At 44.7% G+C, this 14,082-nt stretch overlaps 1 protein-coding gene across 19 annotated transcripts in view; it reads right to left on the minus strand.

The window, feature by feature from the left end:
• Nucleotides 1-1,410: 1,410 nt before the first annotated feature.
• The window catches only part of TRERF1 (transcriptional regulating factor 1), a 202,762-nt gene continuing 190,090 nt past the window's right edge, over nucleotides 1,411-14,082 (minus strand). For 15 of the 19 annotated variants that reach the window (XM_032339968.1, XM_032339964.1, XM_032339969.1 and 12 more), the window contains 3 exons: nucleotides 10,590-10,793; nucleotides 7,666-7,913; nucleotides 1,411-4,269 (listed from right to left, as the gene is read on the minus strand). In XM_032339968.1, coding sequence (XP_032195859.1) covers nucleotides 3,945-4,269; nucleotides 7,666-7,913; nucleotides 10,590-10,793 — 777 coding nt within the window. In that variant the 3' untranslated portion in view covers nucleotides 1,411-3,944. The remainder of the gene's footprint in view (nucleotides 4,270-7,665; nucleotides 7,914-10,589; nucleotides 10,794-14,082) is intronic. The other 4 variants (XM_032339983.1, XM_032339980.1, XM_032339977.1 and 1 more) reach the window with 1 other exon arrangement.

Consider the following 14,082-nt stretch of genomic DNA (forward strand, 5'->3'; position numbering starts at 1 on the left):
AGAATTTAAATTTACAACACTGGCCACGTACATGCTGCTTCTAGAGGAATTGCTATTTTATTTATACAGAACTGTCTAAAACTGATAGCTAAATATTAAAGTAACCTCCCCCCCACCAAAGAACCTAGATCAAAAGGCTTGAATGGGTATGCCCCACTTGGAGCAAATTTTTTAAAAAAATATTTGTTTAGTGGGGTGCCTGGGTGACACCTCAAGTTTGTTTTTAATCGTTAAAAAGTAAGCACATTCCAGAATTTGGAAATCCAGACTAGCAAAGCTGATACACCAGGGTGGCCGGGGTCTTGGCGGTGAATTCACCGCGTGTGATACTGAGCCCCCATAAGCTATAGGCCAGGAAGTCTGGTGCAGAGACCACTGACCTGGCAAGGGGTTCATCCTCTCTTTGTAGCAATGTTATGTCCTTGTCTCCAGGAAGTGTTGGGTAGAGGGTGCTTCAATGAGTTACCAAGTGTCATCGGCAGACCTCTGAATCGCTCTATGGAAACCAACTAGTAGGTAAATTAGCACTTATCCAGCAGTGAGAAGTGGCTAGAAAGAAGGAATGTTTAAGCCAAATGAAACTCAAAAAGATAACATTTTATTTTCAGAGCAGCTGATGCAGTACTGAATCAGGTTTTCACATATAAATAGGACAGTGTCTATTTGGTTACATCTCTGTTTGATGAATGCCTAGCTATAGGAACTGTAATAAATTTCTGAGAAGGCTAATGCCTGGAACCTTTTAAGTAAAATTCTTCTGGCTCTCTTTCTGAAAAAAGGATTGTGAGAACTTAAAAAAAAAAAAATGCTTTTCACTCAGGAGGAGAACCAATCTAGAATGCCTCATTTAAATTTTGAAGGAATGCACCTTTTTAGGACAAGTCTATAAAACATCTTTATTTGTTTGTTACATATGATGTTTAAATATAACTTTGCTTTCAAGCTTCAAACTTTTTTTTTTTAAACCCCTGGTAAAATAAGACTTTTGGTTCACCTTAACAAAAACTGACCTAGGAAGAAACATTTTTAGCAAAATGTATTATAAAATTCACTAGAAAATACTGTCCTCTTTTTTGCCAAAATGTTACATAAAATCCTTATTAAAAATACACACGTTACAAAAGAAAAAATTAAGATGCTAATACATAGTGCTTTGGATACGGACCAAGGGACCTGCATTCCGGGAAAAATACAGTTAAGTACACTAAATATTATGATGTCAACTTATAATAGTGCAAACCTGAATAAATTACATCCTGAAATGAGAAGGCATGCAAGTCATTTGCTGAGAATAGAACATAACGAAGCCAGAACAGGAAGCAATCACAACACTATTTAAAAATGTTTTCGTTTTTATTACATTAATTTTTTTCAAAAATACTTTTCTTTACAATAGAACTCCTAGAAAATATTTACAACCTTCCTCTAATAAAATATAACAGCAGTTAAATATATTTGAAAATAAGATGGGTTTTTCCATAAAATATATCTGTTAACTTTTTATATACAAGCTTTCTCAAAGAGGTCTAAATTCACTAATGAAAAACCATCTGATAGTAAACAGTAACGGTGTTGAAGACATTAATCTTTAGGAAGAGAAATTCTTTGGGGTGGGGAGGGCGAGGGAAGCAAAAACACAACACATACATGCAGGCAGAATCATTTCAGAAGGAAAATAAGTGCAATATTTTACCGTGAAGTCAATTCTTTAAGTTGATATTGTCAAGAAATACTACTTCAGCAATTTGAACTGTCTCATTAAGGAGGAGTTCTTTGGTTATTTCAAGTCAAAGATGCTTACATTATACTGCATGAAAAATCAAAATTAAATTGTGCATTACATTTTTTGCCTTGGCAACTCAGTTTATTTTTAATGTTTAAAACTGGAACGGCTGGGCAAGTCTCCAAACACAACAAGGACATTTGCTTTATAAACATGTTTCTGGGTGTTTGCTCCTTTGATAGATAAGCTTTCATAGACCCGATAGCAGAACCATTCCAGAATCACTCTCAGAGGCCAGCACACGCCGAGGGAAGCAGTCACCGGGACAGCCGCAATCAGCTGATCTTACGGAATGGTTCTGGAACAATTCTGCCACAAAGTTGATGCGCACGGCCTGGGCAGTTTTAACTCGAAATAGAAGAGAGAATAACCTGTCTAGAATGGCAGCAAATAAAACCTTTCTTTTTGCCTGTAGGAAAGGATGAATGAAACCCCCAAGGCCTTTTTTTCTGAAAACGCAAAGACAGAAACGAAAAGAACCTTTACATTTATCTTCTGACCGTGGCTTTCCTGAGATTCAGAGAACACTGCCTAGGCAGGGCTGCGAGGGAAAGCGAGCGTGTGCTAAAATGCTTCTGCTGGAGTCAAACTTTAAAAGATGCTCAGGTCCTGTCCTCATGTTTGGCTGACCTTCTAATGTCAAGCTATTAACTAATGTGCCAGCAGAGTCTTCGGGGACAGGCCACACCTACACAAGCTCGGGGAGCCAGCCTCCCTGGGGTGGGGCAAGGCCTGAAAGCCCTCCTTCCAGAAGTCAGGCAGCATTAACGCTCCAGGGGAGGACGCTGGGGGCAGTCCTCTCTGCTGGGCTGCGTCCCAGTCTGAAGACACGTGCTCATTTGCCCTACCCAGGGAGGGGGCAGTCTGACTCAGCTCAAAAGCCTGAGCTAAATGCCATTTTTGAAGGATTATAGGCTTATTACCTTCAAGTACAAACAGCAACCCTGCTAAGGAGACAGGAGGAAGCAGAGTTCTGTAGCTTGGAGAATTCTAGAAATGCTTTGGTAAAGGACTTGAATGAATACATTCCTTGTTTGAATGCAAATATTGGTGGCTAAAGTGGTATCAGAAACCATTATTGTTGGCCTTTAATGCTATTTCACTTGTATTTGCTGTTAAATCGGTTAGGAAACAGTCCAGCAAAGGTGAATGACAGCAGAATCCCAGCGAATGAGGTTTCACAGTACTTCTAAGGGACACAAAGTAATTCCAGAACTCCATGGACCATTAAACAGTGTTGCAAAAAGAATGGGCTTTTCCAGTCTAGTTTTTGGGCAAAAGAACACTTTTCAGTGTCCCAGAATGTGTGACCCTCAACCACTTTCCCTAAACAACTTCATGGTTGGGGTTGTTTTCCTCTAGACAGCTCAAACAGAGACACGGCTCTGCCAATTCACGAATCGGAACCAACCAGTTCCGGGGGAAGGGGGGAGCACGGGAGAGGATGATGTACTCCCTCTAGGGACCTGGTCCTCAGTAAAGCCTGAAATTGTACAGTACTCCTGGAAACAGGCCAACGGGGATAGCCGAGGCAGGGAGAAAACTTATTTTCACATTTGGTCGACTTTTCAAATGGTGTATGTGCTAGAGGAAAGTCGTGTAAGAGGAGGGCTTGCTTTGCTCACTGGAAAGTTACCCCTTAGCACAGAATCTCCTGTTAGAGACTCCAGGTTTGCTGCAAACTCCAGAATGAGGTCAAAACAGAACAAAAATAACTCTTAGTGGGAAAGGATGGCCCAAGGCCCCAACATGAAGAGGGGAGCCTGCTCCACACACGCACACGCATCCACACGCTCACGGCAAGCTTTGGGATCAAAGGCAGCAAGGATGGTTGACATCTGAAAGCAAAAGAACATTGAAGGTCAGGTTTATTCCCTGCCAGGAATGAGTTCGTGGGAATGCAGCCCAGATGAAACACCTCTTAAATAGAGTTGTGCCAATTATTTATTCCCTCCAACCTCCCACAGAAACATTGATTTTTTTTAAATAAAAGGAAAAGAAACTGAAAAAAAAATTTTTTTTTTCCTAAACCTGAATGAAACGACCACTTCTTTAAACAGGTAGTTTAAAATGGTTACAAAACGAGCAGGGAGTCCAGGTTTCCTGATTAACGAAGACGGAGGCCGTGGGTGTTGGCTATCTCTGCGTGACAAGTGGGCCTTTATAGTTCGGCATCACCCTGAAGTAAAACCGAATCTTGGTCGTCCAAGAGGAGATCTGTGTCCACGACCTCGGCCTCTTCCATGACGCCTCCCAACTGCTGGACCACGTCGCCATCGAGGATGTCCACGTCCTTGATGGGTTTGATCAGGCTCAGCTGGTCCAGGGGCAGCAGCCCCGGCGCCCCTGCGGGCCCCGTAGTCCTCTCGATCGTGGCGGCCATTTCGGCGGCAAAAGCTGCCTTCTGAGCCTTTTGCCTCTGCTGTTCCTCCTGCTGCCTGTGCGTTTTCATGTGTGCATTTCGGCTTTTGATCTTGAAGAAGACTCTAAAAATGAGGAAAAAGCAGCATGTGAAATTTAGGGGATCTGAGTTCTTGGAAATCTGGATGCCCAACAGGGAATAGGTGCTTCGTGGTCTAACATCTGGTTTGGGTGGCATGGAGAGAGTCTCTGGGTCACCTAGGACCTCCTGCCCCTGTTACTTCTCCTCTCCAAGCATTACAAAGGAAAGGAGGTGGGCATGGGAGCACATGTACAGTGTTTTAGGCTTCCTCCCTGGGACAACGGAGGATGGATTCTCAAAGACCTTCCTGTCCATCTGTGGTCTGCAGCATGTGCCTTTTTCCCCCTTTAGCCTTCCCCACCCCCGTCTCCTCATCACAACTGGAGAATCCCTCAGTCATGCTGCTGAGCTCTCACAGTTCCCATAATAAAGCCCATCATCTGCCTTTGGCTTCTGTCCCTGTTCCTCCATAGTCAAATTTCTGGAAGGCTCTGCCCAATCCTTCACACTTGGTATCTTCCTCTCTTCTTCACCCTCCCCAACTGGATTCTTGTCTCCTCCACTGCAGCCCCAACCTTCTTCTCAAGGTCACCACTCTGTGTGGCCAAATCCAATGCCCTCCGCAATTCCATTTTCATTGTACTTGACTTCTGAGCTACACCCACCACTCCTTTTCACCTAAGGCCCCTCTTGTTGGCCACCAACGACCAAATTATTGTCATAATTTCCTCCTTTTAGCTTTAGAAGGAAATAGTAGTTCTCAGCTGCAGGTGATTCTGCCTTCCCAGGGACACCCGGCGATGTGTGGAGTCATTTTTGACTGTCACAACTCGAGGGGAGGATGGTATTTCTCGCATCCAGTAGGCAGAGGTCAGGGTGGTCTCCATAACCCATCACGTGGAGGGTGGTCCCTTCTTCCCCAAACAAGGACTGATCAGACCCAAATGTCACTGCTGAGGTTGAGAAACTTTGAGACAAGGGGCCTGCAAACAACAGTCAATGGACCAAATCCAGCCCACTAAATTTTCATAAATAAAGTTTTATTGGAACTCAGCCATGTCTATTTGTTTATGGACCGTCTGTGGCTGCTCTGCTCAGCAATGGTACCACTGGAAGTTGTGACACGGACAGTATGGGCCACAAAGCCTGAAATATTTCTCTCTGAACCTTTTTCAGAAGCCATTTGCCCAGATGTGAGGCTGCCTCTTTTGGGAGAGGGGGTGGCACAGATACCCTGCATTCATTCCTGAGCTCATAAAGGGAAATGGAAAAAAAAAACCCTCTGATTTCTAAGACAAGCAGAGTTGATGAATCACAATTGCACATATTGAAACTGTTTCATGTAATGAACATAATTTCAGCAGCTAAAACAGGCATTCTGCAAACATTTGCCTGTTATTCCTACTCCGGAAAACCACAGAAAATATTTCTATTTTCCACAAAATCTTAACTGGAGTTATGGTATTAAAAGGTCCCAGGCAACATCAAAACAAGACAAGAAAAACACTTAATGGGTGTCACTGAGAGACAGCCAGCGAGCTCAAGATGCTAATTCTGGTTTGTTAAAATGTTCTTTGTCTCCACCTGCTGGAACAAGGAGTTGTAGCCTGTGTGTCCCAAAGTGAGCAGAGGGAGGTGTTGGCTCCTCTTGGGGGACAGGTGGGAGACAGAGCGAGTCAGTCTGAAGATGGCTCCTTACTTCAAGTCCAGAAGCCTAATGATCCATCTGGAGGTTCACATCTCCGTGGTAAGATGAAGGGAGAGATACTTTGTCCTGGCTCTGAGGGGTATGAGAATACAGAGGAGCTGCACTAAAGGCATCTCCCCCATCGCTGTGCTTCACAGAGAGAAGACTGCTGCTAATTCCATCTCACCTTGGCGAGAGCCACCAGACGGAGTTAGGCTCACTCAGAGGCTGAGAGCACTGGCCTGGGTCAGGCTGCGTAGCCTGAATCCTGACTCAGATGTGCATTGTGACCAACACCTTACTCTTTATGTGCCGCATTTTCTCGGCTTGTCCAAAAGCGCCTATTAAAAGGGCCTACCCTGGGGTGTCTGGGTGGCTCAGTGGGTTAAAGCCTCTGCCTTTGGCTCAAGTCATGATTCCAGGGTCCTGGGATAGAGCCCCGCATCAGGCTCTCTGCTCGGCGGGGAGCCTGCTTCCCTTCCTCTCCTTCTGCCTGCCTTTCTGCCTACTTGTGATCTCTCTCTGTCAAAGAAATAAATAAAATCTTAAAAAAAAAAAAAAGGACCTACCCTGTGGCACTAAAGATTAAATTAATCAATACCTGTACAAATCCATTAGAACTGTGCCAGCAAACAGTACCCTACAAATGGCAAGTACTGGTAAGTTGTTGGAAATAGCCTAATGAGTATCATAGGCAGAGGTCCTAGTGGGCCTCACTCATACAAACTAGGGATGCTCAAGGAAGTCACTCATGACAACCCTTCCAAGTCAGGCGGCCTCACTGAGACGTGGAGTTCTACCCTGGAGGGTGTGGGAGGGAAGGCCGTGTGTCTTAGCATCCGTGATCTTTTCTACCTAAAATAAACAGACCGGTAAGATGGAGCAGTGGTCAGGGTCCTGGGCTCTGCACTTTGACAGAGACGGGCCCAAATCTCAGCTCTGCTCTCAAGGGGGATGTGACCAGAGGCAAGTTATTTTACTTGATTTTCAATCTTTATTTGTGTAACAAGGATAAAAACAGTCTCTGTACCACATGGAGTTTCTGTGTGAGGATTAAAATGAGCTCCTGCACATAAGGTAGTTCCCAAAGTGAGTGCTCAGCAAGTGTTAGATGTTACTAGTACTGCCTGCTGTCGGTTTTCCTCTCTGAGCGGTCTTCAGTTATACTTCAAAGGGCAGGCATGACAAACAGGCTTTTTCTCCTGAGTCATCCTGATCAATTGGTTATGCCTGCTTGAAGCATTAGGGTCGAAAAGATCTGAGGTCCTGTCTTAAGATGACAGTGAAGAGTGCAGCAATCGGCTAGTGATGTCTGCCCTGACACAGGAAGGAGCCTGCAGTGAGAGGATACTTCCTGATACATGTTTGTTTCAGAGCCATTCTCAAATCACTCAGAAGGAATGCAAAGAGAGCAACACTCGTGAATATGGTTTGGGTGTGAAGGGAAGGAGTGGGAATCAGAGTCCCACCCACCGTTTCTGAAAAAGAGGGAAGTTTTTGTTACTAGAGGTTTGCCCTGAAGTTGTCTGTCCTTATTAGGCATGAGGATATCAGAACGACCATATTCTGAGTCAGAGACAACGTCCACCCACCCTGAGGCTCTGTGCAGACCACAAGGATGATACGAGGGAGTATTTGGAAACACTGGGTTCTTTTTTTAGCTGAAGAAACCTCAGACCATCTTGGCCAGGCCTCCACAGAGCACTTATTCATCACAGACTCAGATTTGGTCCCCGGTCCAACTGCACGTACTTGCCACACTCCTTGCAGGGGAAAATGGTGGTGGGGTCTGTCTCGCCGCTGGTGGTGCTGTGAGAGGGGGAGCTCTTCACTGAGCAGTACCCACTCTGGGCACTGCCTGGCTTCTGCTTCCCAGAGGGGATGGCCCCCCGGGCTTTGGTCACCTGGTTGGTGCCACCATGGATGCGGGCGTGGCCATTCAGTGCCTGTCGGGAGCTGAACACCTGGGGAAGAAAGGGAGTGACATGACATCTACAGTCCTGAAAAGGAAATTAGGGTTATTAGTTACTCAATGGTGAAACACGTGATACTTGAAACAGTGTTTAATGACGGGGTGCAGGGGTTTTATGCAAGCAAACTTTGGATGTGGGCACGAAAAGGTCAAGGTCAAATACTTCCACCACTAACACTGCCTGCGCCCATAAAAAAAACCGCTCCGTTGTTACAACTGGAAGACAAGAAGCACTGTGGCCAAGTCTGAAGGACAAAGCTGCCATCTAGCAGTCAGGGACCTGGGGGGTGAGATCCAGCCTCTGTGTCATAGGGAAAGCTGCTGGGCCATTTCCCCTCTGTATACCCGATTTCTTTTTTCCACCCGTAAGATGAGGGAGTTGACCAGCTTCCAAACTCTTTTTTTTTTTTTTAAGTTGGAAATTACCTCCCTCTCCTCCCCTCCCCCTTTCTCCTTCCCTTCCCTTCCTTTCTTTTAAGAAAAACAAAACAAAACAAATGAGGTTTTATGCAAATGCTCAAAGTTAAAAGCAGAGATGTTCTGGCTGAAATAGAGCCAGCACCCTGGGAAGTGGGCTTACTTGCTCAGCTCTATCTCCCTACCACGGAAAGACCGAGCACCCCAAGAAACACAGGTGGAAAGACACTGATTAGCGGCTCTGATAAATTCTGTACATTACATCCAAGCCTTAATCAGTGACCAATTGTCAAAGCAATGTTTCAGACTCCCAGATTTTACTGTGGGATGATAAAAAGGGGCAGGACCTGGACAGTCTTTTGAAACTTGCCAAAAGCAGTCTCTCCCAACCTCAGTATGACTGACATTTGGGGCCAGATAGTTTTTATTGGAGTGAGGCCGTGTTAAGTAGGAATTTTAGCAGCATCCTGGTCTCTACCCTGGAGAAGCCAACAGCACCTCTCCAGATGTGACATAAATGTCTCCAGACATTGCCAAATGCTCTTGGGGAACAAAATAACTCCTAGTCGAGCACCACTATTATAAAGAGATTCAATCCACTTCCCTAAATTTGAAGAGCCCCGACTTCAAGCTTGTTAAACCTATCAGCTAACAGGCCTACCCACGGAGCCGTAGGAGGTTTGCTCTGTGTGAAATTCATGAGTTCTGTTTATGGTCTTACCGGGGGGGAAAAAATAAATCTATGGCTGATTTAGCAACCCAAACCTCCAGACTTAGGCAAGGAATAAAACTAACATGTTTTCTCCTTGTGAATTTTAAAAATCATTAAAAAACATCCAGCTTGCTGAGCATTTCTGATTGGCAAAAGTGAAAGATGACTTCCCACTCAGTCAAGAATTTACCGTACACCAAACTATGAGCTGATGAAAACAGTGAATTTCTAAACTAATTCACCCAGAAACACTGGCATTGAAAGTCACATCTTAACCATCCCTGAACGGAAGAGCTCTATACAAAATGGAAATGATGTGGTGATGCTTCCAGGTCATTAAACATCAAAGACAGAAACAAGCTAGCAATTTCTTATGTTCTCTTCGAAGCTAATGCCAGATGTATGTATTTTTTTTTCTTACTTTTCCAGTTTTTTTCTCGTACGTAAATCAAGTGAATTTCTGCGTTAGTAAGTATCTAAATATTTTAAAAACTATTGCTTTCTCCATCTAAATGTCGGAATCATCAAGCAGCATTCAATACACTCTGGAAAACAGTGTTGTCCTGCATAATATACAAGCATAGATGAGCACTAGCTTGGAAAACACAGGGGTTCTCGTGAAGGAGTTAACATTCTCATTTTTTGAGGAATACCTCTAGAACTTACCTGTACAGCTGTGCCTGGATTTAAGATACCTGACTCAGGAAAAGTTCAACAATGCAGGCTAGTGGGGGGACTGGTGAGGGACTGAAAGTCTAAAGTTAACATCTTAAAAAAAATATATCCTTTAAGATACACTGGGGGCCTTAGACCGGACCAGTATAGATTGCATAAGGCCTTCCTTAGTGGTAAGAATGATCAAACAGTGAATTTATTTTAGCTAAACGGTATTTCCAATGTACTTGAAAAGTACTATGTTAATTGTACAGACTTACGTTCAGCCTGTTTACATGATTAAATTGCTTAGTAAAAATTTTCTTGGTTCTTTGCAAAGCATACAAAGGTAAACTTCTGCTAAATCACTGTAATGATTTTCTCAAATTTCAGATTACTGACATTTGAATGAGTAACACTTAATGGAATCATGAAACGCAAAACCTTCCAGACAGGTGAGATGACCAGGAATGGGGACAAGTGTTACGAGAGGGCAAGCCTTCTCTGTGGGCTCCCCCAAGGCATTTCAGTGTGTGCCAAGGGGGCAGGACCTACTGTCACATGGCCCCGAGGGGTGGCGGGGCACCAAGAAACAAGGCTTGTAAGTTCTGGAGGCCAAGGCTCACCGCTGAAACCATGCTCAGTAGCTCTGAGGAGCTTGGATCATAAGCTTCCTGAGGGCAGGGACCTTCTCTGGGGCCCCAGAGCACCCCAGTGCTCATCTGCCGGCTCATCAACATCTGCCGGCTGAGTGAATAAGGAAATGGAAACACAGGAAAAAAAACCAATGCAACGTGAAATCCCCTCCGTGAAACTTTCCTTGCTAAAAGTGCAGCCTTTCTAAAGCGCTCTGTCCTTAAAGCCAGGCACGGCCCGCTGCCCTCCTAGTCCCAGCTTCCTGAAGGACACAGTGACACTTACAGCCCCGCAGTTGGGCATCTCACAGATGAAGGAGCCGGATGGCTGGCCGAGGGCCTGCAGGGGTGGCCCCTCCGCGGGAGCCAGCACGGGGCCTGGCGGTGGCTCGGGTGACTTGGGCACTTCACTCTCTTCTTCTCTTGTAGATTTCCTATCTTCTTCCGGGTCCTCCTCCTCCTCCTCTAACTCCTCTTCTTCTTCACTCGTCTGGTGGTGAGACAACAGAAGCAAAAGAGGGGACATCCCCAAATGGCATTTTTAGTGATGAACAGGCCACCAGCCAGAAGGAGAGAGGGGCTGAACACAGGGGGTTCTTTCTGCCTAAGGAATAGCGGCAGATGGTCTCTACCAGTCCCGTCATTGGGTGCTTGGGGCTTTGAGGTAGAGGAAGTCCCCCTGCCTCACTGTGGGGCCCCCTCACCACTTTTGTAAAAATATGCGAAGGCAGAGAAGAGAGATTTCTGTGTGTAGAGTTTCTCTCCCTTGCTCAAGACCAGCAGACTTTGAATTGGATTAAATCTCACTCATGAGCAGCTCTGTCTCCCCAGAGCAGTAAGGAGGGCTTTTAAGCAGTCACGATACTGCGGAACCCCCCCTGGAGAGAGACTAAAGACCTATATAGTGATTTGTTTCCAGACCTTATGATACATTTCCGGGCAAAACAACCCACATATCTGATCTGACCTCTGGCCTGTGGAAAACATGGGACTCACGGTGCTCTGACGGGTTCCTGCTTACTCTTGTCAAAATAGAATCCAAGAGTGAACGTCAACAGCTTTGTAGAGAGGAAAGGGGAAGGGATAACCACCCCCAGCCCCCACATTTTTTTTTTTTTCTTTCTGGACTGTGTCATCATGGGCTTGGAGAAATGCCTAGCAGAGGTATTCTATCAAAAATAACATGAAAATATTAGTAGCCTCACTGCTACTGTGTCCCTTCCCCCTACTTCAGAACAAGCAGGTGGAGAACAGAGACGCAGGAGGCCTTCATTCTATTTGTTCAACTACCTTACTCTGTTTCCTCCGTCCTCCCGGAGGGATGCTGGCTCCTCCAGGCTGTGGAAGGATGGAGGCTCAGGGAGAGGGAGTTCTACGTTATGTCATTTTCATTCCAGCTTCTGTTTCACAGCACTTCACAGTTTACAAAGTATTTTCATGTTTGCAGTCTCACCCAGAAGCTGGAAACATCTTCCCATTTTACAGATGAAGAAACAAAAGGCATGTCCTGTTGCTTCCACCCTGACAGGTCAGCTGTGTCTGCCAGGCTCTGCTTAAAGCACATGGGCTCCAGGCTGATTTATCTCAGAGAATGATGGAACTCTGGGGGAACCTACGATTCTTAGAACCCAGAAGCAAAAATTCTTGAAAAGGACGAAGATTTCTAAGAGTAGAGGAGCAGTCCCCTGGGATCCAGAAACGACAAACTTTCTCTCTCCAGTTTGGATTGGGGGCAGGAGAGAAAGACAATGCTAGTACATATGGGGCATTTAACATTCCAATGTTGTCCCACTGCTGTCTGCATTTAATACTATATGCGTATTTGAGAGAATGTAGTGATAGGGTATACTTAAGAAATAGCTTCATGGTGCCTGGGTGGCTCAGTTGGTTAAGCGACTGCCTTTGGCTCAGGTCATGATCCTGGAGTCCTTGGATCGAGTCCCACATAGGGCTTCCTGCTCAGCAGGAAGTCTGCCTCTCTCTCTGACCCTTCACTTCCTGTGCACTCTCTCCCTCTCATTCTCTCTCTCAGATAAATAAATAAAATCTTAAGAAGAAAATCTTAAAAAAAAAAAGAGAGAAAGAAATAGCTTCAGTTTCCAGTGGGTTCATTACAATGAACCAGTAATGATTACATTTGCTGAAAGACTTCAGTGAGCACAGATGTAGGCCTACTTCATTTTGCAGAGTTATTTCTGATACATGAGTCGTAGGTCTCATAATTATGAGTATAGAACACACGGGTTGATTTTCCTTAAATGGTCTGATTCCCATGTGAATCCAACATCTTTGAACCTCAAAGGGTTTCAGGTAAAACCATGTCATGTCAAACTCCAATGGTTCACTCCAGACCTTTCTAGAACTGGAGCTCTGTGGACTCAATATTGCTTTATTAAGCAAGCCATGGTCCACACCTTGGCCCTTAGATTACATGGTAACTTTTAATGACAATGGCATTTGTTTTACAGTCCTTGCTATAATTACAATTTTCTCACAATACCATTTTTTTGGGCTTAAAAACTCATAGAAAGAGAACGAGATCTTAGAAAGATTCCATATAGTCACAAATTTACAGATTAAATTACACTGTGCTGTGATTATATATGTCTCTGGAATTTAGATAGGTTTTATTTCAACTGGCAATCTATACATGTTCACAAAATGATTTATCACCAAGCCATATGGCTTACCAAAGTGACTAAGAGATACAAAGATAGGAGGACAAGAATCCTAACATGGACAACTTTGTATCAACAAGTTGGCCATTTCACGATGTATTGTGAAATAAAACACTGAATAATATTCCCAAACTGGTAGCAGGTGGGCAAATACAGGATGGGGAGGTGGTGATGTATTTAACACGGTGCTTAAAACCTTGGGAGTCTGCAGTAAGGGTTCCTTGAGGAGGATGATACTCTTATTTCTCAGGCATGCAAATGGAATTTGCATGATGAGACATTTGTTAAGTGAAAATACAAATGCTCAACAGCCCAAATTTACTCAGAGACATAAATCTGAGCGTCACAGTTACTTATGATGATGGCAATGGTGGGGATGAAAACATGTTGGAAGCCTGCTAGGAATTAGGCACCACACACACACGTATGCACGCGTACATATATACGAAATTTCTGGTGCATACGATAATCCCATACAAATGAGGAAATCGGCCAGAGAATGACTTTCCCTAAGGTCACAAAGCCGGTAAAAAAGTTGAACTGAGATTGAAACCTCAACTATCTGATTTCAAAATCTAGCCTTCTTCATTTATTGGCCCTGCAGCCGATGTCCACAGGGGGACATGTGTTCATCTGCACACAGTTTATATTTTCAGCCCAAACAAAGAGATCCTAAACCCCTCAAACCATTGCAAATAGCTGCCTATAAATGTCAAAGGGCAGCAGGCGCGTTCCCAAGCTTCCATCAGCAGTGGACCAGGTGGTAGTAACTTAGGTGCTTAGACCATGGGTGAGCATTGCCCTTGGGAGACCTGACTGCGATCTTCCAAAGTCAGCTACTCTTCTCACTTAGTTTCTTGAATTGTGCTGAATTTACAACCAGACCCACAGATTGGCCTTGAGTGGGAGCATGAGTGTGGGCAGGAGACAAGGAGATGTGATCAGTACTTTTCTCCTACATCCTTAACAGAGCCCACCCTGGTCCCCTTCTTTTGCCTCCAAGATGGGAGGACCTCTCATGGCTTTAGGCCAGAAGTCTAATCAGCTGAGGAAGCTACTGCGGTCTGTTGGCCTTCTGGTTACCTCAAGAGCAGCCATTCC

Source organism: Mustela erminea, chromosome 4 (genome assembly GCF_009829155.1).
Source record: "Mustela erminea isolate mMusErm1 chromosome 4, mMusErm1.Pri, whole genome shotgun sequence".
Taxonomy (NCBI): Eukaryota; Metazoa; Chordata; class Mammalia; order Carnivora; family Mustelidae; genus Mustela; species Mustela erminea.